The sequence below is a fragment of the Centropristis striata genome, chromosome 6, assembly GCF_030273125.1.
Source record: "Centropristis striata isolate RG_2023a ecotype Rhode Island chromosome 6, C.striata_1.0, whole genome shotgun sequence".
Classification (NCBI taxonomy): domain Eukaryota; kingdom Metazoa; phylum Chordata; class Actinopteri; order Perciformes; family Serranidae; genus Centropristis; species Centropristis striata.
Window position 1 is genome coordinate 35,496,298 of NC_081522.1, and position 27,635 is coordinate 35,523,932.

The following is a 27,635-nucleotide window of genomic DNA, read 5'->3' on the forward strand; positions in this document are numbered from 1 at the left end:
CTGAAGAAAACAAGGGTGGTCTAATATCTTTTTCCCTTACTGTAGGTTAGACTCTGGTAAGTGAGACCATAATACTGTATGGTGCAACTTTACAAAACTCTCGGGTCACCAAGCCACTGAGGCGGGACAACCTGTGCTGAAAGCCACGGTCACGGCTCGGTCTGCCAGAGGGGAGGGGGGACGTCTAGACCACAGAACTTCAGAGGGATCAAAAGACGAGAGGGGAGCGAGAGGTGAAGGGTCAGAGGTCACCGCCAACCAGTGGGAACAAAAAAAGGGTGACTTTCTGTTAACAAAAGGCAGACACAAAAGGCAAAAAGACTGTGTGCTCAAAATGTGGGTGTGTTGACACAGTGTGAGGACAAATAATCATCTTTCTTTGTCTGAATGATGACCGTTTAATAGAGAAAAAACCTTTTAGAGGTTGAAGGTTTAAAGGCATTTTTCAAAAACTACATCAGCGTGTGATTGCATCTGCAGTCTAGTCTTTACCTTTCAGTGCATTCGTCATGGTTACTACACGGCGTTACCTGGAGGCAAAACAAAGCAAAAACTGGAGGCAAACATGAATCACTGCAGGGCAGAGAGCTACGCAACCTGCTGGAAATGTCTTCTGGCTGTGATGTTCGGTGCCAGAATTAAAGACTTAATGGTTGCAAAAAAAAATCTATGACAAACAGTTGAACACAATAAGATAAAAGGATTGGACTGAGGCAAAAAAGCTTATACTATTGGGTGAAACAAGTAAGTATTATCTGTTAAAAAGTATGGATATGTTATATATATGTGTAAAGCTTTATTTATTTATTTATTTATTGGATCTCCATTAGCACCAGCACATTAGCATAGCTATTCTTCCTGGAGTCCAAACATTAAATCAAATTGTCCATTCTCCGAGATCATCAACAAAACAAAAACAACAACAACAACAACAACCGACAATACAGTCACAACACATATACAATCAAAAACGCTAACAAACATGAACCACAAGACATGACGCAACACTTGTACTGTAAAATTAAGAGTCCATACACAACATACAAACACCATAGCATAACATACAGACAGATACCAAAAAATAAATAAAAATAGCTAGAGGAAAAGAAAAAGCGGTCTCACAGGATAGGAGGATTGTTTATACGAAGACCCTTGTGGACCCGTACAGTTTAGCTACTGCAGCTGCAACATTAAAAGAAACTGTTTAAGCAAAAATGTATACCTCTCTTTGGACTCTACTAATACAATGTAAAGTGGCAAGGAGTTCCAACCTGACGCTATTAAGAAATTCTGGAAATAGGAGAAATACCAGGAAGGGAATTCTTGTAGAAAACTCACCAGCTATAGGTTTGTTAGCTCGATGTTTCCCAACCTCTTTTGTGCCACTGCATATATTTTACGTTAGAAAAACCACATGGCATACCACCAAACAAAAATGTCAAAAAGTGAGTAAAAAAAACCCCCCTAAATATAGCCTGGCTAACGGCCAGACTATATCACAAATGAGATATAGTCTGGATACCAGCTATTCATTTCTCCGTAGAGGAGGCGTGGTTTACGATACTCCGGAGCCGTTTATTGGGCGCTAAGAATGTCTATCATAAGCGTCTGTAGGTAGCTCTTAGCCAATCGTATCAGTTATACCAGATGACGCACGTAGAGCGACAGAAATTGATGTTTACATAGCTAGACTAGCCCATCTCTACTTTGGGACTAAAATGCTCAATTCTGCTTCTGCAACGTTTTTCTGCAGCATGTTCTGACTCTGGCTGCTCTGTAGTTTCAGCTCACAGTCTACCGGCAGTGTTGGTGTGTGTGTGTGTCTCCAGTGCTCGCTTTCTGCAAGATTATTTATTTTTACGCCTTATTTCCCCCTCATGTCATTCAGCCACGCATCCACTGATTTTATGGTCAATAGACGAGCTGCTGCGGGTCTCTGGCCGGCTCCTCTGTCCCCCGGCTCGTAGCGAGATCACCGTGGTTACAGCAGCGAGCAGTAGCGGGGCTAGTTGGTAGATTAGACTTTGGCCAAATCCTGTCGGAAGCAAGGCTAAAACATCCTTTTTGGTGGTGAAACAGGAGTGTAAAGCCATACGTTGTTCTTCTTTTAAAATCAACTTTGGCTCTAAATTATCTAGAACACTGTCTACAGCTAGATCCAAAGAGAGCTTTGTGTCTGCTGCAGCCATGTTGGATCTGTAAGAAAACTACAAAACTACAAGCTTCCGTCTGTCCAGTAGTACGCATCATCGTCTTGCCGTCCCTCCCCGTTCTGTGATTGGATCCCTAAAACAGGGATAAGAATTGGCCTCAGACACCAAACTGTCTTGCAGTTTGAAATGAAATTGAGCGTGCAAGGCAGCATGGGTATACCCAGGCTAAAACATGCCGTTGTCGAGGCAGAAATCCAGATCTCAGGCAACAAGCTTTCCTGTTGAATCTTTGTATTTCAAGCCTTGTACATGAGCTTACAGGAGCTTCTCTCTACTCTGTTTCAGTATCAGGTAGGTGCAAATGTTCGGCTATCTCACTGTAGGCTATGCTAACATGTCAGAATGTCCATCCGTGACCATAAATATTCAGATAAACTTATATTTCTTGAGTGTTCAAACTTACATTCCAGCATTGTCTTCTGTGTTCAGGGGATTTTTCTGCCTCCAGTCTGCAGCTCCGCCCACAAGAAAAAGTCGTACCGTTCAACTAACAGAAAAGGCGTTTATTGCTCATTTTGACGATGATGCATTTATGACTAAGTGGCTCCTACACACCACTTGCACAATCCCCCTCATATAGAAAGTATGTTGCAGGAATAAAATAGGTGCGAAGACAGTAATTCACCTGTGTAAAGCTGTTATTAAAGTTCTATACAGAGCCGTGCTTTATGTTAGCCTCGAGCAGAGCTGTAAAAACAAAGAAGAACCCGATGAATGATAGTATAGCTTTATTACACTGACAGAGTGGCTTTGACATTACATAGGAACATGTACCTTCAGGATTTTTTATTTATGTACAACAAAATCATACATAGACACAGAACAGACAGTGTAGAGCAGACAGAGTGGAGAATCACATGATCAAGGTGACAGCAGTCCGGGATGTGGGGCGTCTCCGGTTTGTTTCTTTGCTGTTTGCACAACGATCGAGCTGTAATGATCACAAGCTAGATGAGCATCCGCCCACAGATACACACACATACACACACATCCCTTCTCTCTATTTACAAAATGGCAGTGGTTCGTCTAGAAAACATAACATGGATTAATAATCGGTGGCTTTGTTCGTCTTTGTTCCTGGCGCCTTTCAATCACCAACACACTTTAAAGACGAGGCTCATCATCATCAATACAAAAATATAGTACAGCAATTTTTTCTTGTCATAGCAAACATTCATACCTGTCCATCAATGGCCCAGTCACATCAGCAGCCATTCAGATAACATTAAAAGAAACAAACACAACATAAACAGGGGCTTTGACCTCAGCACTGGTTTGCAAGTTTTAGCACATTTTGCAACAAATTCTGTTTACTTTGCATCACAGCTGACGACTCTGCAAACCAGGTTTATGCATTAATTAAAAAAACTATTACTCAAAGTAGCAATAAGGTTCCATTCTTTTCAGCACGATATAAAAACTCTTAAAACTTGCTTGAGTCGCGTAATCCATCATAGTAAAAAAACAGGTTGTGCAACATGCTAGTCAAATATCCTAATGTCAGTTTTAGGGTAACTTTATTTCTGTTAGTTAAGCTAAGAAAATGTGACAGCATGCAACTTTTGTTAAGATGGATGCTGTGGAAGCTGTGCAGCATTTTGTGCTTTAGCTTTCTAACACATAGCAACATTTACTTGCAAGCACTTGTCCTCTCGGGTGGAAAAATGGTGCTAGAATAATACATTTTCCTTGAGTAATATCATTGGAGGAGGCTGTTATTAGCAGCTCAAGGCTAGAAGAACATACCTACATGTCTGTTTGAACTGTTGACAGTCAAGTTGCATTGTGGGTAATGTAGACGCTTCATTTTGACAAAAAAAAAAAAGTTTTAAAGTAATAAGTTCTGCTGTAAAACTCATACAGTCATGGAAAAAACTATTAGACCACCCTTGTTTTCTTCAATTTGTAATGCCTGGTACAACTAAATGTACATTTGTTTGGACAAATATAATTATAGCAAGAAAAATAGCTCATAAGAGTTTAATTTAAGAGCTGATATCTAGACATTTTCCATGGTTTTCTTGATAATAACCAAATCATTATTACCTGACAAAACTTAACATAAACTCATGTTTTCTGTGATGAATTACACAACTCAAGAATCTGATTTTGTACAGAAATGAATGGAAGCCATTGGAATAAAACCTGTTAATCATGTTTTTAAAAAGGGTCAATACTTGTAAATTTGTTGTGCTTTTGAAGCTAAAACTTGCAATCACACTGGTACGGCCTTTTAACATTAAAATAATTCTTCATAGTGGTTTAATGCACGTCGTCATGAAGTTACAGTGATTTTCATAACAGGCTTGCAGCCAGATGAATCCTGTAAAAGTCTTACTGGAGATCTCAGTGAACTCTTTATGGGGCAACGAGCTCTTTGTTGACATTTTGAACAAAAGTTATTACTTAATAACCTGTTGAAGATGAAATTTTCAGGCTCTGTAGATAAAGGAACCATACATGAGTGAAAAAGTTCTTTGTCAAGGTATCATTTTTATCAAGCGCAGCACGTTCTCTGTTTACAAAATGTAAGAATTAGAGACAGATCAGACAGTCAGTAAGCCCGGGACACGGCTCTCATTTGTTCTGCTTCTTCTTTCTAAGAAAACCTCAAAGCTCTGCAGGCATGTGCACGTCGTCAGGGCTGAACTGTTTTGACACGAAGAAAAAAGAAAGGAAAACAAAAAGGTGCTTCGCTCGGAAACACCTCAGGATTTCACGCAGGTGAGTCACGGCGAGGCTGCAAGGTTTTTTTTTTTTCTCCAAGCACATTAAAAGCTAATTGTCCAAATGTAATTACAGTTGCAAGAAAAAGTATGTGAACCCTCTGAAATTACCTAGTTTTCTGCATTAATTTGTCATAAAATGTGATCTCACAGCGCTGCAACTTGAGAAAACAAATGCAAATACACAAAACACAAGCAAATTGAGAAAACATCATCAATTTGACAACACAAGCGCAGCATTTAGAAAACGTTGCAACGACCACAACACAGAACAACAGAAGTGTTTCCAGAGGACACTTAAAAGTGATGCACACGTCTGGACACGCATGTGATATTATCTCGTTATTATAGAGCAGGGATTCCCAAAGTGTGGTGCGTGGACCCCCAGGGGTGGGCGAGATGAAAAATGTAATGGCGGTCTGATAATTACACAATTAAATTTTTTTTCCCCCACACACAATAAAGAAGTATAAATAAACATTTCCTTTGTAAAATGTAAAATAAAAATATTAAAATATTAATTGATAAATAAATACAGGCTATTCAAAATGCACTTTATCTTAAAATTAAGCGTAGAAGAAGTTATCTTCTTCCATTTTCCCAACCTGTGTTATGATGACGGGTTGTTTAGCTCCACGCTCATTTAAACTTGCTGCAATTTTTGTTCAATGCAGCTCAAAATATTCTAACGTTTTCCCCAAATTATCTGCTCTCTGCCTCTGATCCTGAGCCTGTCATCATCCTCTTTGCTCTTAAAAGTGGAAGTTTGTGCATAACTTTGTTGCATATTGAAACTGTGTTACAGATGAATTCAATTGTTGTGATCATGATTATTTTATTATATGTGTGTTCTGGTCATTTGAGCATGATTAAACATGCCGCCTTTAATATGGCTATGAAAAAGCTTATTGCGTTTTGTTTTTTTTGAAGGTGATTGGGGGTGCGTCATCCCGGTTTGGACATAGAAGGGCGTGCACGGCTAAAAAAGTTTGGGAACCGCTGCTATAGAGGGTTAAGCACATTGTGTTTGTCTATACTTGGGACTTAGATGCAAATAAGATCACGTTTTATGACAAATTAATGCAGAAACGGTAATTTCAAAGGGTTCACATACTTTTTCTTGCAACTGTATACAAATAAAGCATCCAGTGAACTGCACACAGGCAGCAGGGTTTCTTATTTTACACCTACGCTGCTCTTCCTCCCCCTGCCACCTGCGGATCATCGGCCTCCGCGGCGCCTCGGGGCGCCAACAATCTATCATCGTTTCCTCTCGAGTGCAGGCGACTTTTTCTGTACGACACAATACATGGCCATTTGTCAAACATTCACATTACAGACGGCGAAAAAAGGTCCGAGCCACATCCGCGTATCGAAGCACACGCCACCCAGAGCGGAGCGGGGAAATCCATCCTGTCCCTGCGTGGGTACAGCAGGCAGTGAGAGGTGGGTTTTTGTTTTTTTTTGGGTGTTTGATTGATTGTTTTGTGCTTCTGTGGCGTTATCTGCTGGGAATATTCGAGGAGGAGCTCCTGACGGCTGACCTGGTGCTCCCCGGGTCGATGAAAGGTCAGAAAATCTCGATTAGGTCGTCCCTACAGTTCAGGGAGGACCGGGGGTCAAAGGTCGACGATCTATGTACATTGAGTGAACAGTCAAAGCTCCAGAAACTGTTTTTCCTCAGCATACAGCGTCCAGTGTTTGGCAAGTACATACAGTAGTTCTTCATCACCTCACTGCTTCCTCTCTCTCTCTCTCTCTCAGAGTCTTTTCCTGCCGTTTCACACCACGTGGCAGAAGAGCGGCGACTGCGTGGGCAGGGACGTGGAGGTGGTGGGGTCGGAGGAGGAGGAGGGGAAGGAGTCGCCCATGGTGGTGGTGGAGGTGGTGGTGGAGGTGATGTTGGAGGAGGAGGCGAGCAGCGAGGGGTAGGGGCTCATCTTCTCGATGTTGACGTAGGTGGTGTTGAGCAGGACGTAGTGCTCGCCGCTGAAACTGGCGAAGATGGCGGAGATGCGCGACACCAGCTCGGAGAAGGAGGGCCGCCGCTCCGGCTTCGGATGCCAACACTCGATCATCACCGTGTAGCTGCAGGGAGAGGAAGGACAGGAGACTGTTTCTAGCTTCTTATAATACATTACATTATATTACATTACATTACATTACATGTCATTTAGCTCAGTGATTCCCAACAGGGGGCCCCGACCCCCCCAGGGGGGTACCAAAGATCCACGGGGGGTCGCGAAGCCCTCTTGATTTTAAGGGGTGTCATAAATCTAATGTGTTGAATATAGATGAGTCAGCATTTAATTGATTAGTGGGACAAAAACAACTAAATAAGCTACATTAAACGTTTATTCATTTATTTAAATAGAAAAATCACTATAGAAAAGTTTAAAAATAAAGGCTACATCGCAAGAATAAGGACGTTTGTAACATCCCTCCTGCAGTATACACAGGTAACCTCACCTAGCGGTAACCTCACCTAGCGGTAACCTTATCTAGCGGTAACCTCACCTACCGGTAACCTTATCTAGCGGTAACCTCACCTACCGGTAACCTTATCTAGCGGTAACCTCACCAAGCGGTAACCTCACCTAACAACAGAAACAAAGCGCTAATGGAAAAATGGCGAAGCGTCAGGGAGACGAAATTGCTGAATATCGGCAAAGTTTACAATGGTAAAAATGTGGGTCCCTCAAGAAAAAGGTTGGGAACCACTGATTTAGCTGTCGCTTTTGTCCAGGGACTTACAATAAGTGCATTCAACCTGAGGGTACTAGACTTAGATAGGAATCAAGTCAGTACATAACTTTAAGAGCCAACTGTAATCGCGACAGGAGTGCTATATGTTAAAGAAGAAAAGAAGAGAAGAAGAGAAAAGAAGAAGATCATCATATCTCAATGTATTTATCTGTTTCATATCTAAATTTAATATCTTTTTCCCATTGATGGATGAGCTGATAATTAAAACTTCAGTAATAATGATCCAAACCCTAATAATGAACCTAATTTATAATGACAGAAAGTTTCAGTTAACCTTATTTTTTTTCCAGTGGTGGAAAGTAACTATACTGCACTTATGTACAATTCTGAAGTATTTCATCTTCACCTGAATATTCCATTTTACGCTACTTTACACACTATTTTTTATAGTGCATATAGTATTGTTTTAACTCATAACATCTCAGAGGTAATAATTATATATTTTTTGCACTGTTCTACATTATTTTCATAACTTGCATAACTGTGAATTCTGATTGATAGAAAATTAAAAACGAAGATATCATGATATATTATTATAGATTCAACTGCACCGTGTTTTAAGTAATTCAAATCCCATTAATGCATTCATAATTATATCTTTGATTTTATTCTGAAAAGGGACATTCTGCAAAAAAAGTACTTTTATTTTGGTGCATTAGGTACATATGTATTTTTTTTTTATTTTTACTTCGATAAGATTTTGAATGCTAGACCACTGAATTTTGCATACTGCATTTTTATTTTATTTTCCACTCGTTGAGAACTACGCACTTTTATTTCCATCTGCTTTTCACTTGAGATACATTTTAACATTTTGTTTTTCATTTCTTTTTTTAGACTCCTGTGGCGGCATTAAGTTATTCTCTCCTCTTGCAGAGTTTTTCCATGCCACAATAAATCAAATATTAGCCACCATTTGAACTTTGAAAGTAGATAAATGTTCAAATTTATCATCAGGCTTCATTCTAAAATGCTACAAGAGATAATAATAGTTTCATCACCCAGTAGTCCACAAATACTCTGTAAGTTATTCCTCCCTCACAGATGATGCAAATTAAAAAAAAAACTGATCATTATTTCAATATGACTTTAAGATAATTTCCACACCGACATAAGTCTTTATTACCATTTTGCACAAAACTCTATCAGAAGCTGGCGTCTGATGATATTATTATTCCTATTGTGGTTAAAACGAAGAGGAACGGCCCCATTACCACACGCCCGCGGTATCTGCCCGCCACCGCTATCATCAGAACGCCTCGTGAAGAATTGCGGGAATGTTTGCAGACGTGCATCACCTCCTGACGTCTCTGTTTAATTTACAGATTTGGGAACTTTGGGCCTCTTCCTCCCTCACCTGCACACTCCCACTCGCCTCTAATTCCCACTCACAGTATAGACTGAATGCAGAGCACCTCAGGATGTTATCTGCAGGGAGTGAGATCACACTTGGCATCGTTTCGCAGCAGCACTGGGTCAGAGTTTACCGGATACAGACAGACAGTCGGTGAGTAAGAGAGCTGATGGATGGAAATACTTCACTGTGATTTGATGTGACAGTTTTATATAAGAACTCTCAGTCGATTAGTCAACTGATAAGTCAGAGATTTCTTAAGTCAGTTAGTCATTGTTTTATGTCTTTTTTCATGATGCAATACCTAATTATTCTCTATTAAACTTTATTATTCTGTTTACATCCAAACACATTCATACGGTGGCCCTGAGAGCTCACATCGCTGCAACTTAAGAAAACACATGCAAATACACAAAACAAAAGCAAATTGAGGAAACATCATCAATTTGTTAACATAAGCGCAGCATTTAGAAAACGGGCTGCAAAGACCACAACACAACAGAAGTGTTTCCAGAGGACACTTAAAAATGATGCACACGTCTCGACACGCTTGTGATATTATCACGTTATTTCAAGATAATGATAACTTCACCTTTTAACAATCATAGCATGTTAACGTTAGCGGCCGATCATAGCATGCTAACGTTAGCGGCCGATTGATAGCATGCTAGCATTAGCGGGCTAATGCTCTATAACACGTTATAACATTATATATGAAAATATCATTATCATAAATATTATTTTGAAAAAACTTGATAATATCACATGCGTGTCCAGACGTGTGCATCACTATTAAGTGTCCTCTGGAAACACTTCTTTTGTGTTGTGGTCTTTGCAGCACGTTCTCTAAATGCTGCGCTTGTGTTGTCAAATTGATCTTTTCTCAATTTGCTTGTGTTTTGTGTTTTTGCATGTGTTTGCTCTGTGAGCTCTCAGAGCCACCGTACAAATGTGTTTGGATGTAAACAGAATAATAAAGTTCAATAGAGAACATAAAACAATGACTAACTGACTTAAGAAATCTCTGACTTATCAGTTGACTAATCGACTCGAATCGTAGATTAAGCCTTCTGTATTTTTTCTATATTATATATGCCATATACCACTTATATATTTAAATATATATTTATTCATTGATGTTCAAACCACTACATGCAACAACCTATTTAACCTATTTAACATGTTAAAATATATTTTCTCTAATGTGCAACATCTGCAAAATGCAAAGAACTCTCAGGAAAACAAACAAACGCAAAAATATATTTTAATAATAAATGCCAAATAGCAGAAATGTGTGTATAGAATGTATGTATATGTCTTATTTGTTATATTCTTATTCTGTTTTCTACACCTCTGTGTCTGTATCCTGAGCTGCTTTGACAACTAAATTTCCCCACAGTGGGATAAATAAAGTCTGATCTTATCTTACACAAAACACAAAACATAAACTGCTGCTTTTGCATGATTCTTCTCCGAGACACTCAATTAGTTATTCGATAATCGATTAGTCTATTAATGAAACTTCTCATTTAAATTAAGATAGAAGTTTTGTCATGTTTATTTCATACAGCACATTAAGCAGAAACTCAACTATAAGTCAAAAGTTAAGAGAAGAAATGATTAATAAGGAGGCAACAGCTGAACAAACCAGCTCTCAGATACTAAACCTAAACTTTCTGCTCTTTCCTAAACCTTGTAAACATTCTAATAAATGCTAAATTAGCTGGTAAACAAAGATTAGCCCTGCAGAACAGAGTGTTATTCGACTAACAGTTCCTTCAGTCGAGGACAGCCCTATAAATAACTGTATGTTCTGCTTACTTCTGTCACTCATTAATTAAAGTTTGCTCTTGTTTTAGCCTGACCCAGACTGCAGGCGTTATTTTATCAGCAGAAAAAACATGTTATTCTAAGTTTAGTTCAGATCTACCTCTAAGTTTACCTGTAAAGTCTGGTTTCACCACAGCATGCCTGGCAACCTCCGATCCAAAATATACCAAACAAACTCAAACTGTTGACAGATATTACAAGAAAAAAAGGGGAATCCTCTGCTCTGCCAGCATTGTTCTGTGTGATGGCTGCACTTAACAACCATAGCAACAAAAGGAGACAAATAAAAAGAAACTGGATACTGGTGTTAGATTAACATCTCCGATGTTCTTTGTGTTTCTTTGTGAAGCAAAAAAAGTGACTTTTATTTGACCCGCGGCTGCTCAGCTAAAGGACTTGTGAGTGTTTCAGACTGTTGCTGAGGAAGATGATGGACGATGTAAACCTGAGTGGTTTTTATTTATGACTCCCATTGCTTATACAGCTCCTTCACCTCCACCTCCCTCCCCCCCGCTGCTGATTTCTCTCCTCGTGATGTGTTTAAGTGCAGCTACAGTAGATCACTCACACTAACTGAGCCGTGGCGTTCTGCAAGAGGAGCTGAGGGACAGGTGGAAAGTTTGTCTGAGATATGTGTGTTTAACCCTCTGTGGTACCCATTTTTGGCCTGTCAAATTTCTACAAAGCATGTTTTTGAGTGATGCGATACTTTAAAAAAGAGGGAAAAGTATAGGGAACCAATAGCAATTTATTGAAACCCGTTTTTGCCGAAAAAGCTTTGCCATTTTGCGCCACAAAAAAACACTCAAAGCATCATTTCCTTGCCCTTTTCCATCTGGAAAAAAATATTTTGCTACTCCAGGCAAGAAACCGGTTAAAAAAGTTCCTTTTATGCTTTTCTCTTTTATTGTGCGTGGAAGGTCCCTTTAATTACTTTTTTCGGTAATTTTGTGTCTTTTTAAAAATAATTTTGTGTCTTTTTTGTAGTTTTGTGTCTTTTTTTGTAATTTCGTGTCTTTTTTGGTCATTTTGTGTCTTTTTTTAGTCATTTTGTGTCTTTTTTTGGTCATTTTGATACTGCCTCCAGCGGCCCCCAGGTAATTTGAGTTTGAGACCCTTGGCATAGATGGTTAAGTGTGTGTGTGTGTGTACTCACAGGGCGTCGGGGCAGAACTCGGGCTGCAGCAGCCTCCTCCCCTGCAGGAGGAACACGGTGATGTCGAAGGAGTTCACATCTGAATACGGTGGAGCCCCGCGGGTCATTAACTCCCACAGCAGCACGCCGAACGACCACTAGAGTCAAGACAAGAACATCAACTCAGGATTGTTCTTCTTAAAGGTCCTATGACCTTATTTACATCCAATGTTTTGTTTTTTCTGTCCTCACCACTAGGCCTTTACGATAACACATTTTTTAGGACGATATATTTTCCCAGAAACTATCACGATAAACGATAGTATCGTTGTATCGATGTTGTTTTTTAGTTTTATAACGATATTGGAGCATAATAAGTACATTCTTTTCCACAGCAATTCATTTTTATATCTCAAGAATATTAATTATTTAAGGGTTAAAACAATGAAAACAACAACTCCATTGATGCTGCACTTCTTCATGATGTCATAAAAGTTTGTGTTTGCTCAGCTCAATTTAATTGGCTTTATTTGCATGAAAGTTTGGATAAAAATATAGCCAAAGCATCAAAATGCAGTATCAATAACAAGTACACAATCAAAAGAATACAAACATTAATTTATATTAATTAAATAGAGAGTATATCTTATACTCTTATGTCTATACATATTGTGTGTTTAAGTCTGATTAAACTTAGCATTTTTAAAAGAGTGCATGCTTTTAAAAACACTTATAAGTTAGATTTTTAGATCAAAAATCAAAACACAGGTGCAAATAAATGTTTCTGGTACTATTCAGCAGAAAAAATAACCTAAAAAGGACAATATATTGAGTTCAGAAAAAACTACCTTGTCCATTTTTATATTTTGAACGATGAAAAGTTGATATAGTAATTATGGTGACAGGCCTACTCACCACGTCTGACTTGGTGGTGAACTTGTGTGTCTGCAGACTCTCCAGAGCCATCCACTTCACAGGCAGCTTGACGCCGCTCTTGTTGTGGACGCTGTAATATTCTTTATCATAAACGTCTCTGGCCAGGCCGAAGTCTGCCACCTTCACCGTATAACTCTCATCCAGCCTGTTGGGGGGGAAACGAAGAAATTCATACATTCATAAATTCTCTTTAACGGCTTATCTGAACTCGGGCTGGAGCCGAGAGGCTGGCTGCAGGTCTGCAGACTCTCACAGGGCTGACACGGAGAGATAGACAACCATTCAAGCTCTCATTCACTCCTACGGGCAATTTAGAGTGAATGCCTATTTTAAAATAATAATAATTAATACATCTGATACACCCCTGGACTGGTTTAAATCATATCTCTCAGGCCATACTCAGTTTGTCCAGCTTAAATCATTCAGATCATTCAGACTCCTCCCCCCTCTCATCTGGTGTTCCTCAAAGTTCTGTCCTTGGACCCCTTTTGTTCATCATCTACCTTCTCCACCTTGGCCGTATTTTCTGTCAATATATAATAGTGTAATTATAAAAATAATTAAAAATGATAAAGGATAAAAACAGCTAAAAACAGAAGAAAACGTATATATATATATATATACATACATTGATTAAAATTGTTTTCTACTCTTAACTACAACTCTTCACTTAATTTTTTTTTCTCATTTATGGCCTCAATCCTTCTTCAAGATGTTTTTTGGCCTTTTTTTTTTATTTTTATTTGTTTGAAAGTGGCACAGAGACAGAGTGAAAGTGCTAGACAAAGGAGACGCTCATAACTGTAATGTTTAAAGATGTAAAGATAAACTTTGTTTTCATTCTTTCATTCTTTTCGACCCTACTCTGCTCCTTGATGACAGTTAGCCTTCATTCCTCACGGGTATTCTCATGTGATGCGTTTTTATGCATGCCATGGTGGCTGGGTTTAGGGTTGCTGCTACTTTCTTTTTCGTAGATTTGCCACTTTTTTCTCATAAATCTGCTACCTTTTTCTGGAAATATTACCCGCCTCCCCTGGGTTCGTATTTTTTTTTTCATACTTGGCCCTAATACGCCGTCATACTCAGCACCATTGAATTGCATGCACATAAGAGCTTTCTAGGTTATTGTAATCAAACATTGCGATTGCTTCTATAGTAGCTTGCTCTAAAATATCATATTGAATGATTAGATATGAACTCACATGCAGTTTCTGGCAGCGAGGTCTCTGTGCACAAACTTCTTGCTGGCCAGATACTCCATCCCTCTGGCCACCTGCAGCCCGAAGCCCATCAGGTCCTTCACCGTCGGGTTCTGAGGGTCAAAAACAACCATCAGCTGTTCATTAGTTTATGTTCAATTTGTGCATGTTGACTGAGCTCTGCAGGATCACTCTTTTGCATCTTAAAGTTCATCCACAGCACATATACTGTGTGTCTCAATACAATATGTCTCAACATGCATGAATCTGTCTCGTACATGTCCTTCGTCGCGGATGAAGTTGCGCAGGTCTCCGTGCTTCATGTAGGGCAGCACCACCAGCGGGGAGCCCTCCTGGGGCAGGCAGATCCCCAGCAGAGAGAGCACGTTCGGGTGGCTGAAGTCCTTCATGATGATCCCCTCCTTCAGGAACTGGGACACCTCCTCCAGATCTGTGATGCCTTCAGAGAAAGATACAAGAAAAAGATGAAGACTTTGTGGATTAAGATGTTCCAGACAGGTGGCAACCTCCGGGTCTGACCGGGGAGGCAAACCAGGAAGTGCCTTAAACTGCATTCTACCGTAAATTCCAGCAGGGGGCGCTGACGGTGGCTGCAGAAGCATTTAGGTCCATTCATTTCAATACAAAATGAGAAAACTTCTCACTTGATTTACTACCTCAGAAATGTTTTTTAGGGCAGCACTATAGTCTCAATTGCTAGTAAAAATGTTTTTCAAGACAATTTGATGTTAATAGTTCAAATAATGGCCCCATTTAGAATAAAACAGAAGATAAAGAATCGTATGATTTGGGGCGTGGCTGCATTTGATTGACAGGTCACTAACAAGGCGAGCTGTCATCAGGAGAGAAGCAGAACAATGCGTATCCACTGCATTGTGTCAATAAAGTTTTATATATAAAAAAGGACGTTTACCGGTTTGGTCTCATAACTTTGACCCTTTCACTGTATTTTTACTTAATGACAGTTTATTTGAACGTTTTGTTCAGTAAAAATGTCTTGTTCAGCGTTTGGTTGGTCTAACAGACACTCCAAGGAGTCGCTGTTCATTTTTCTGAGGTCAGTAACGAACATTTTGTTTTTGTTTTTCGCCAAAACTAACATCCCAGTTAATGCTAACATGAATCAGTCAGGTTGAGGTGTAGAGAGGCTGTAGTCAGTGATCAGATCCCTCTCTCTCTCTCTCTCGCTCCTCCACAGTCCAAATATGGTCTGCTTCCTGTTTCCAGAAACAAGATGGCGACGAGTGTAACGCTGAACTAGATGCCTCAAACTGGCCACAAATCAACAGGTGACGTCACTGTGACTACGTCCATTATTTATACAGTCTATGGTTCCAGAACATCAGCAGGAAGGTCATTCCTCATAAACCTTTGGTAAATAAGAATGATGACGAGTAGGAAAAAACCCTCCTTGAATATCGTCACCCAGACCTGACTCCCATTTGCGAATTGCATCGCTGCCTCTGATGTCCCGCTCTTTAGCCTCGCTGACTCTGCAGTAATCTGGTTAGAGATGGAAGCTCTTTAGGCTCGGAGAAACCGGCTGATTGGCCTTCAACTCAGGTTAGACCCCGAAGAGATGACATTTGATTTCAAGAGCCTCAATTTGCAAGTTAAAGGATAAAAAATGACGTCATTGCTGTGTGGATATTCCCAGCCCACTCAGACAATATGTGTCTCTTCTACTTTCTGTCTTAGTTATATTAGGATCAAAGGCAACTCAGGGTCTCAAATATAACAAAAGGAACGCAAAACAATGACACGCTGCCCTGGGAAATCACTAAACTTAATCAAAAAGGTCCAAATCCCAGAGGAGGAGAGAACCCCAGAAGGCCAGCTCATCCCATCCCACCGTGGTGGACTCTCCTCCGGATTACTCCGACATCAATCTCCCCGATCCGACTGACAGGTTACACGATTAGAGGGAACCCTAATGCCGTCCTCACCATCAGACCCACATTCATCACCATCAAGTCAGCCCAGAAGGATTCAGGGCCTCCTGATGAGATGAGATGCTTAATGCTATTGGAGCTGCTGTGATATCATGCAATAAGTATGAGATATAAGCAGATGTAGCACGGCTGGATGAGGATATGTTTGGACAAGAGTGTGTGTGTGTGTGTGTGTGTGTGTGTGTGTGTTGTGAGGAAGAATATTGGAAACAAATGCTGCATCTGATTGGCAGTAATGAGTAATGAGTCCTCAGTTAGAAAAACAAACAGGAAATTTCATTTTAGAGGTACATTATGCAACATTTTTGCATCATAAAGTCGAAAAAATGACTTGATTTATGTTATACAGTCAAGAAATTATCATAAAAAATGATTTATATTCTTATGTCTATCTTTGTGCTTTGTCATTGTTTTGAGTCTCCTAACAGCAAATTACATATTGTGTGTTTAAGTCTGACTAAATTTCGTACTTTTTCCAACAGTGCATGCTTTTAAAAACACTTCAAAGTTAGATTTTTAGATCAAAAATCAAAACATAGGTCCAATTGAATGTTTCTGGTACTCTTTAGCAGGAAAACCCCCCAAAACTTCTCCAGTCAGGCTGCTGAAACTGTTGTATGTAACATAATGAGTGAGTAAAGTACTCTGGAAAGTAAAGGTTTATGTAATGTAATGTAAAATGTCTTTTATATTAATAGATCTTAGATTAATAGATCTATAAATTTGGTATTAAGCTTTTTTTTTTTTTTTAAAGATTATTTTTTGGGCATTTTACTGCTTTATTAGATAGTGACAGATAGAAAGGGGGAGACAGAGGGGTGGTATTAAGCTTTTTAAACTGTAATGTTTTTTTGTATGACACATGATTTTCCAAATCCAAAATTTGAGTAGACTTGAATTTATATTTAAGGTTTAAGATTTAAGGTCCCAATTTAATCACATTTTTATTTAGTTTTTTTCTGTTAGACTATTGAGTCTTTCTTTGTAAAAATGAACATTTTGTTGCTTTTGTAAATTCAATTAGTCTTTAATGGATACAACGTGTGATGTGATGTGGCTGTTATATTTAAAATAAGTATCTCACTAAACCTACAAAACTCCACATTTGCACAATTTTCAATTTCGAATTTAAATTGTGACACTGCAAATTTTGCATTTTCGTTGTAGATTGTCTTGAGTGCATTGATGCAAACTTATATATGATAATGCAAGAATAAAAACACATGTAAGTAAGTTGGAGTACATTTTACTGACAGTGTTAAAAAGGTACAAATATGTTATCATAACTAGCTGATTAAGATTAAACTGTGCAGCATGCAAAACACTTTCTTTATGTTACTGTTAAATACAACGTGTGATGTGGCTGTTGTATTGGGACGATGGTGCTGATAAATGTGTTTAAAAATGTATCAATGTCAATCAGGATGTTGCAGAAGATGCAAAAAGTCACTTTAATGACTCCCATTGCCTTTGGCTGATGTGTTTCCATGTACTTACGGTTCAGGGACTTGACGGCACAGTGCTGGTTCTGCCCTTCTGGTTCAAGCAGAGTTCCATGGAAAACACACCCGAAGTGACCTGCAGGTTACAACACGAAGCGTTCGTCAGAATTAATCAGCATCAGTGAATGCAAAACCTCCTGTTCAAACCTGTAAAGTCCTTTTCAGATAACATTTTCTCCACCTCGCACAAGATAAACCTTTGTGAGAGTGACACCTGAGACGCAGCACGTAAAGCCCTAACGACAAGAAGATCCAGCTGTGCAGCAGGTGAACAACGGCAGCCAGGGTCAGTTGGTCCTGCACGATGTTAACCAACAATTTCCTGTTATTCCCAGAGGTTATATTACTGGGAATTTCTCCTGTGTTGGCTGGGAACTTTTCCACTACAATACCTGTGCACCTTTAAGCCAAATATCTAATCATCAAGCTGCATGGAAAACGTTTAAGTTGTTTGTGGTCACATTCAAGTGTGTCCTCACTGCTGCTATATGAACACAATAAATTCAAGTTTTTCAACCAGTTCTATGGATGCAAGAACTGCAAGGAGAGGAAGACAGAATGAGACGGCGCCTGGAGACGAGGGAGAGACATAACCTATGAACAGATTATTATAGTTTATAAAAATGCAAAGCACCTTTAGCACATTTAACCCTCCAACAGACCGTCACTGGCAGAAGAAAAATCCAGTCTGCAGAAGCAAAGTTCATACTAGTCCTGGTGCCCATTTTTCCATTTCGTATTTTTGATCTGAGCCTCATATTGAACTATGAAAAAAACAAGCATTTTTGTTTTGTTTTATATGCTATAATAAAAAACAAATAACAAAATAACCAGTCAATTTTTCATTATTTGATTTTTGATTGCCAATTGAAAATGGAAAGAATGAATTATACACAGATTTCCTTCCTCCTGATCAACTTCAAGTTTTGATCTTGTTCTCGAAAGGAAAAGTAGTCCCAGGGAGGGGCCAGATTAAGACTGATTAAAAAAAACCCCAATGAAGCAGTTCCAGGGCAGTTGGAGAAACTTTACAAGAGGGACATCAGTAGACATCTCCAGAATATTAAACATTGGAATTGAAATGTGGAAAAGATATATTAAAAGATTCTAGATAAATAAAACATCAATAAATAAACTACAAACAAAACAAATAAAATAGACTTTCAGGCTCTGTTAACAAAAAAGCAATGAGATCATCATTATCATTACAATCATTATGTATTATATTATTTTGTTATTAAAATAACATATAAACTGCTGGAATAGCTGCTTGGGCCACAGGGGAAATGGGACGTCAGCTTTCTGATGGGGAAGGATTAAATGTTCAATAAAAGTGTATATTCTTCTATAGTCTTGATGCACGGTATTAAATGCTATTCTACACCTACAACTGTGTTCAGATAAGTGTCTAAAGCCCTTCTCCTGTCAACAGACGCACTAAACACTGTAATGTTCCAGTAGGAGCCCCGAGGCTCAGGCAGAACAGACAGCAGACATTAAATCTGATGCTTCACTGGTGATGCTGCAGCAGCACCATCTGCATTCACCGTGACTAAGAAACATCACTACAGCTTTTATTCTACCAGTGCACTGAGAGCTTCTAACAAATCCTCTTACATGTTAACATACAGTCATGGAAACAATTATTAGACCCTTGTTTTCATCAATTTCTTGTTCATTTTAATGCCTGGTACAACTAAAGGAACATTTGTTTGGACAAATATAATGATAACAACAGCAATTTTTTTGTGTGTTTTTGTGTGTGGTTTTTTTTGCATTTTTCTGTTTGTTGTCATTTTTTGTATTTTTATGTTTTTTTTTGTGTGTGGTTTTTGTATTTTTTGTGTGCGTGTTTTTGTGTGTTCAAAATGTTGATCCAGTAAGTCAAAATGACAAATATAATAATCAGGCGAGGTTGTGTTGAAAAAAATCATACCAACATTTTTTAAGTGGTTTATACAGGCAGAATGAAAAATAGACAAAACACATCAAAATAGCCCCGATCTCCAAAGGGTTAATAAAGTGGGTTAAAGTGAAATAAATAATTGTCAGATCATGCTGAAGTTGTGCTAAGAAAATACCAAACATGAAATATTATGTAAATATTATGTGGTATATCAGACCCCAGAGCGTTAAGGGCTGATATCTAGACATTTTCCATGGTTTTATTCATAATAACCAAAATCATTATCAAGAGACCCATGGGAAATGTCTAGATATCAGCTCTTAAATTAAACTCTTATCAGCTATTTTTGTTGTTATCATTATATTTGTCCAAACAAACGTACCTTTAGTTGTACCAGGCATTAAAATGAACAATAAATTGAAGAAAACAAGGGTGGTCTAATATTTTTTCCATTACTGTAGATGAATAAGTAAACCACAAATTTTTGAAAATCTTGCCCATAAATGGTAACAGCTGTATGGCATCTAAATGACCAACGCAGCTTGCAGGAAGACACTTGAGGCCATTTTTGGATGTTGTGCAATCAGCATCCTTCACTTCTCTTTTGGCTCGCTAAAGACCTTATTTTTTTTCTTGCACGAGCCACTATGATTAAGATCACACGTGCTGCCAGTTGGCTCCACAATCACAGCACTTCACGGAAATCAGATGAAAATATGTCTGTTTGGAGCAGAAGGATGAAGGTGATTTAATATTGTGCATGCAGCTTTTAATGCGAACGAGTCCACGGAAAAAGACAACCTGGCTAGAAAACATGTATGTGTGACTCTTAGTGTGTGTTTTAACACCTTTAACAGCTAATTCACCCTCAAACTAGAAACTAGAAATCATAATCTGGATTATTTTAGTTCACACTGAGATCAGGATTTTTAAACTAATTTGAATTAAAAAAAATCTTGATTGATTTTTTTGAACTTCAACTAAATATCAAATGGAAAAAAAAAAGAGTACAAAATATATAATATAACAATAAAAATAAAAATATAATAAATTATATAAATTGCTGTACAAAGGACTTAACATAACATACAAATGTAACATATAAAAGAATAAAAATGTTTTTTATCCAAAAATTATTTAAAATAATAATAAAGAATAAAAATAATAAAAATGTAATATATTAGAATAATAGTAATACTAAATAAAATATAAAATATAAAAAATTATATATATATATATATTTAAATTAATTTTTTTAATTTAAATTACATCTACCAGATTAAAGTGGCAAATCTACAAGAAAAAAAGGCGCAGATTTAAGAGATTTAAAATTGCAAAAAATGTTTTTTTATCCAAATTTTTTTTTAAATAATAATAAAGAATAAAAATAATAAAAATGTAATATATTAAAATAATAGTAATATTAAATAAAATATAAAATAATATAATAAATTATATATATATAAATTAAATTTATTTTATTTAAATTAAATTTACCAGATTAAAGTGGCAAATCTACAAGAAAAAAAGGCGCAGATTTAAGAGATTTAAAATTGCTAATCTGCGCGAAAAAAGTCGCAAAATACACATAAAAACACACAAAAATCACACAAAAAAACTTTTACCTTTGCTGAAAAAGAGTTGATGCGCTAAATTGGACATGGAAACTTGTGGAAAAGCCAAAACTTTAGAGAAAATCTGACAGCAGGGCTCCATGCTGCACAGTTTTTACGTTGCAACGTCATGAGGTGTCATGGACTCCAGAGGGTTAAGGGTTAACAACTTTAACAGCTAATTCTGAAGTTACAATCAGCCTCAAACTAAATCTGCCCCCTCAAGTAACCCAGTATGAAGCTTTATTCATTAATGCCCCACGCAGACTATTAGCCTATGCCAAACCCCCCTTGAGTAATTGTGCATTTTATTGAATTATATCTCTTAAGTCACGAGGGTTTGCCCCAGACTTTGAGGGGGTGCAGGAGTGAAATGAGCGCGGCGCTCTCCTATCACGTCCCCGCAGATGGCTGACGGTGTTGGATTACCGTCCCAACAATGGAGCCTGGGAATACTAGCTGTGAACAAATCATCCTACGCCCCCTGACTCAGGACCCAGGGCTCTTTTCTTCAGGGGGATCAGTGAGCCGAGGGGGGCCGAGGGCCGGTTCGGGGTCTCTCTCTGTGCTCTTGATGTAGAATTTGATCTGTGGGTCTGAACCCGCCTACTTAAGGGGGACAATGAGAGGTGATTCTGTGTCTGCGTGTCAAGCTCGCGGTTTGATAAATCAGGCAATTAAGCTCTTTATGGGCGACTTTAGCTTTTGTATAGCTTTACATAAATCTCAAGTTTAATCTGAGCTCGCTGGATAAAAGTATCAGTCCACATCAGATACCAGCCCAGCAGGGACTGTGTGCAAAGAGCAATGTTTCTGTTATTATTTTGTTTTTTTTACTAAATTACAAACGTGGATTTTTAGGATGCTGCATGGTAAATGTCATGGATGCATGGCTGACAATCAAAAAATAAAATCAAAAAGACTATAAACAGACTTTAAACATGAGAGGGAGTGAATATATAGTCTAGAAGGTAAAGGTTTATGTAATGTAATGTAAAATGTGTGATTAATAAATCTATTAATTTGGTATTAAGCTTTTTAAACTGTAGTGTTTTATTTTGTCGGGGTGTCAAGATTTTCCAAATCCACAATTTGAGTAGACTTTTGGATTTAGGGTCACAATTTAATTACATTTTTTTCAGCACTGAAGGCTACACCATTTTTAGACTATTGAGTCTTTATTTGTAAAAAATTTGCATTTGTTGGTTTTTGTCAATTAAATTAGTAGGTTATATGGTCTCAAGTGTGATATGGCTGTTATATTAAAAAAAATAATAATAATAATAATAATATATATATATGTACCTCACTAAGGATATAATGCCAATTTTTGTACAGTACTCAATTTCAAATTATAACTGGGAATCCCTTGTTTTTTTGTATACAAAAATACAAAATAAGTATTGCATGAACACAATAGACAGTGGTGTACGTCTGTGTTTATATTATTATTGTTGTTTTCAGCTGATTTGTCACACAATCTTTCAGGCTTTTATGCATGATGATGCACATCCAAAGCTTTAATCCCCTTCACGTCTCTTTCATGTCTTCTTCAGTCATAACTGAGCATCATCAGCTCATACACTGAATATTTTCTGCAATTGTTACTGCACTTGTCATGCTTTAAAAGATTTGACTGAGCATTTTTATATTGACATGATCTTTCTGGATCCAACTAAATAAATGTCTGCTTTGCAACTTTGCACATTTTCCTTGCCACGAAAGGAGAAGAACTGGTTAGCTACCATGACAAGAAAAACAACTTGTCTTCATCAACAGATAATATAATGAAAAACACAATTATGGCCAAAATGTTTGAGCAACAAGTTATGCAAGCAGTGCTGGAACATCTCAGTTATGTCCAACTGGCTCAAATATTTCACCAAAATAAAACAACAAGAGACAACCAGTGACTTATATAGGCAAAGCGAAAAAACAAAAAAAATATAATTTAGTTCACACTGAGATCAAGATTGTCAAACTAACTTAAATAAAAAAAAAAATCTTTTTAACAGTGGATTTTCTTGAACTTAAAATATAATTCAATGAAATATCAAATGGAAAAAAGAGTTAAAAAAAAGTAAAATAATATTATACTAAATTATGTTTAATATTTAAATATAAAAAAGATTCAATTATTAAGCTAAAAATAATATATAAAATAAAACTGATAAAAAATCCCAAGATCAACTATATTGAATTACTAAAATCACTAAAATTGAATATATAAAAATAATAGTAATAATAATAAAGAAATTATAATCAGAATAAGATATAGAAATAAACTGCCACAATGTACTGAAAACCTTCTAAACAGATCATATATTCATATATTCAAAATTTAGAAATTTTGAATTAGAAATAAACATAAAATATAACAAGAAAAATTCAAATATAATAAATTATATAAATTGCTCTATAAAACACTTAACATAACATAAAAACATAATATATAAAAGTTATAAAAATAAATAAAAAGAATAATGATAATTATAATAAATAACTAAAAGTTGAATATATAAAAATAATAGTAATAATAATAATAAAAAAAAAAAATTAGAATCAGAATAAGAAATAGAAATAAACTACCAAAACCTACTGAAAACCTTCTAGACGGATCATATATTATAGTTTTTAAGTATCAGTGTGACTGACCTCTGCCGATGACCTGGTTGAGGTGCAGCAGCAGCTTCTCCCTGGCGATCACCACGTGCTGCACCTCGTTCAGCAGGTCCGGGTGGAGGCAGGACGGGTCGATGTGGACCGGAGCCATCAGTAAGGGGGACATCAGCTCGCCCTCCATCCCCAGACCGCCTGCCAGGACCCCGAGTCTGGGGGACAGCAGCTCCCCGTTGCCCCCGTAGATGGGAGGAGCCCCCCGGCACGTCTCGGGCCGGTCGGTGCCCTGATCTGGAGAGGGAAGGACTGTATCAGAGGGGTCCAGAGGTCTAGATGTGTTACAGGATCAGAAACTAAAAACACAGTTTCTGATTTCTCATCTGCTGCTGTTAGTAGAAGGAAACGAATGCATGCAAAAATATCTAAATCGGACCCAAAGAAGAGCACAGAGACGTAAAATACTGAACGTAAAAGTGAAGAATTTGACTTTTAAACCTCCAACTCCCAACCCTCCCTGAGGACAAGCATTAGTTCATTAGTAAGTCTATCCACTCAGGTTTTTAAGGCTTTTAAGACATTTTTAAGCAGCAGGAAAATTGCTTCAGCCATCAGGATCATAATACACGGAGCCCCCCTCTAATGGCCCCAGGACTCAGACTGAGGAAACCAGAACTACAGGTGACTCTGAAGGTTACAGTGAAGTTTAGGAAGACGGCCATGTTGACACAATTAAAACTCTGAGAAATTTTTGAATACATAATAAAAATAATAAATAAATTCGCCCAAACAATTAATTAGAAATTAAGTAAAATTAAGTTGTGCAAACTACAGAACATAAAAATATTATACATACAATAAATAAATAAAAATAATCTATCCCAAAATTTAGAAATTTAGAATTAGAAATAAATATATAATACAACAATAAAAAATATAAACAATAAATAAGTTGTTGTACAAACTACTTAACATAACACAAAAATGTAATATACAAGTAATAATTTTTTTGTTTTATCTGAAAATGAATTAAAATTATAATAAATAATATAATAATAATAATAATAATAATAATAATAATAATAATAATAATAAAAAATAACTACTGAACCTAAAAAATGTAATATATAAAAATAATAGATAATAATAAAAGTGCACCTCATTTACCATTTTGATGAGTGGGTTTAAAAAAAACACCAATAAATCTTTGATAAACTCTTTTAGGCTACAGATGTTAGTTGAGAAGATGTAAGTGAAGCAGCGGCAGCGTAGCGTTCAGCCCCGCAGGGAGGGCAGCAGGTAGAGGGGAGGGGGGGGGGGGAGGAGAGGAGAGGAGGGGAGGGTCTTATCTGGTTGACGTACCCTCCAGCAGGGTGGTTCTATAGTCCACAGACTCGTGCGAGACCATTTCGTTAGTGGGGCTGACGCTCCTCGCGTTAGCCAGCCTGTCCAGATGCTGGATGTGACCCCGGCCATCATACCACACCTCAGACAGATCTGGAGGAGAGGGAGGAGGGACAGAGAGATGAAGCGCAGAGAGGAGAGAGGAGAGGAGAGGAGAGGAGAGGAGAGGAGAGGAGAGGAGAGGAGAGGAAGAGAGAGAGAAACAGGTGATGAAGATAAAAGATGGAGGGGAGGGGGAGAGATGAGAGAATTACTGAGGAAGGCAAAGCGTTTCACCACTGCGCCCCAAAAAAACAAACTCACTGTAAACCCACCAGGCAGAACTAAACCCAGCACACACACATGCACTCAGGTTAGAGAGAAAAAAAATCATAATACAGATTATTTTAGTTCACACTGAGATCAAAGATTATTAAACTAATTTATATTAAAAAAAAACTTTTCAACAGTGGATTTTTTTTTTAACTTCAAATATAATTCAAAAAAATATTAAATGGAAAAAAGAGAGGTAAATAAACAATATAATCCATTAAATAAAAAAAAAAAGATATATATATAAGAAAAAAATAATCAAATAAATTATACTTAATATTCAAATTATAAAATATAATATAATCCATTAAATAAAAAAGAAAAAAGTAATAATATATATAAGAAAAAAATAATCAAATAAATTATACTTAATATTCAAATATAAATATAATTAAATAATAAAATATAATATGATCCATTGAATAAAAAATAACAAAGTAATAATATATATAAGAAATAAATAATCAAATAAATTATACTTAATATTCAAATATAAATATAATGAAATTATAAAATGTAATATAATCCATTAAATAAAAAAGAAAAAAGTAATAATATATATTTAAGAAATAAATAATCAAATAAATTATATTTAATATTCAAATAAAAATATAATGAAATTATAAAATATAATATAATCCATTAAATAAAAAATTAAAAAGTAATAATATATATATAAGAAATAAATAATCATATAAATTATACTTAATATTCAAATATAAATATAATGAAATGATTAACATAAAAATAATATGTAAAATAAAACTGAAAAAAATAACTGTATTGTAAAATGAATGCACTTCCATAATCTACTGAAAATTTTGAATACATAATAACAATAATAAATAAATTCGCCCAAAACAATTAATTAAAAATTAAGTAAAATGAAGTTGTGCAAACTACTAAACATAAAATATAATATATACAATAAATAAATAAAAATAATCTATCCCAAAATTTAGAAATTTAGAATTAGAAATAAATATATAACAATAAAAAATATAAACAATAAATTATATAAATTGTTGTACAAACTACTTAACATAACATAAAAATGTAATATACAAGTAATACAAATGTTGTTTTATCCAAAAATAAATTAAAATTATAATAAATAATATAATTTAATAATGAAAATAATAATGATAAATAACTACTAAACCTAAAAATTGAATATATAAAAATAATAGATTAAAAAATAAATTTGAATCAGAATAAGAAATAGAAATAAACTGCCACAACCTACTGAAAACCTCCTTGACATTAATTTTGTTAAACTATATTTAACATATTCACTCAGTCTTTCAGTAAGAAAACAAGTGAGCAGCTGTAACGGAAAGAAAAAACAAGAGCATCATTGAGAAACAGAACAATAATAGTTTTATCTCGGCTGTCTCATGCTCCTAATATAATAATTTCTCCGTCTCAGACTTTTTATTGCAAAACATATAAAAATACCCTGCTGAAACCGCAGTCTGGTTAAAGAAACATTTCAGAGCAGATGACATTACAAAGTCACTGTCTAAGATTACATTCAGGCGTTTAAGATGCCAGAAAAGTCAGAAGTGAGCTGACCTTTGACCCTCTGACCCTCCACAGTCTGCCTCTTACCGTCGATGTGTTTGTTCCTCCTCCACATGAGCAGCGTTCCCAGCAGCAGCAGCAGCAGGCTGACGCACACGCAGCCCACGATCAGACCCGTGAAGTCCTGCTCCTGAGCCAGCGTCACCACGCCCAGGTGCCTGATGGAGTCCGCCTGGCGCCACTGCAACAAGAGGAGAAGGCTGGAGATGAATCACAGCTCAACACGACTGAGATCTTAACTTATTGTGCTTGCTTGGTGAAATTGCACCATGCAGCTGCAGAGTGCATCCTGTGGTGAGCCTCCATCACTGTGCAAGGCAGCTGCTTTTGAGGTTCTGACTCCTGGCTACTGGAGCGTTTTAGGTGTGTGAGACAACACAGAGAGATGAATGTTTGTTCTAAACAACAATGGTGCCAGCTCCTCAAGAGGTTAGCGTAGTTAGCTGGCATACAACGTATATGGAGCGCTGTGCTCCAAGCAATTTAAACATCTGGATCGATCAGGACCAACAAACTTCTGGATCCATCAGGACCAATAAACATCTGGATACATCAGGACCAAC

The 27,635-nt window shown here is 37.0% G+C and overlaps 1 protein-coding gene across 1 annotated transcript in view; it reads right to left on the bottom strand.

Annotated features, from left to right (window-relative positions):
* Positions 1-2,924: 2,924 nt before the first annotated feature.
* met (MET proto-oncogene, receptor tyrosine kinase) overlaps positions 2,925-27,635 on the bottom strand; it is a 77,301-nt gene continuing 52,590 nt past the window's right edge. The window contains exons 11-19 of the mRNA XM_059335793.1: positions 27,100-27,253; positions 25,135-25,269; positions 23,812-24,066; positions 17,633-17,713; positions 14,441-14,622; positions 14,166-14,275; positions 12,940-13,105; positions 12,046-12,182; positions 2,925-7,027 (exon numbers count right to left, since the gene is read on the bottom strand). Coding sequence (XP_059191776.1) covers positions 6,721-7,027; positions 12,046-12,182; positions 12,940-13,105; positions 14,166-14,275; positions 14,441-14,622; positions 17,633-17,713; positions 23,812-24,066; positions 25,135-25,269; positions 27,100-27,253 — 1,527 coding nt within the window. The 3' untranslated portion in view covers positions 2,925-6,720. The remainder of the gene's footprint in view (positions 7,028-12,045; positions 12,183-12,939; positions 13,106-14,165; positions 14,276-14,440; positions 14,623-17,632; positions 17,714-23,811; positions 24,067-25,134; positions 25,270-27,099; positions 27,254-27,635) is intronic.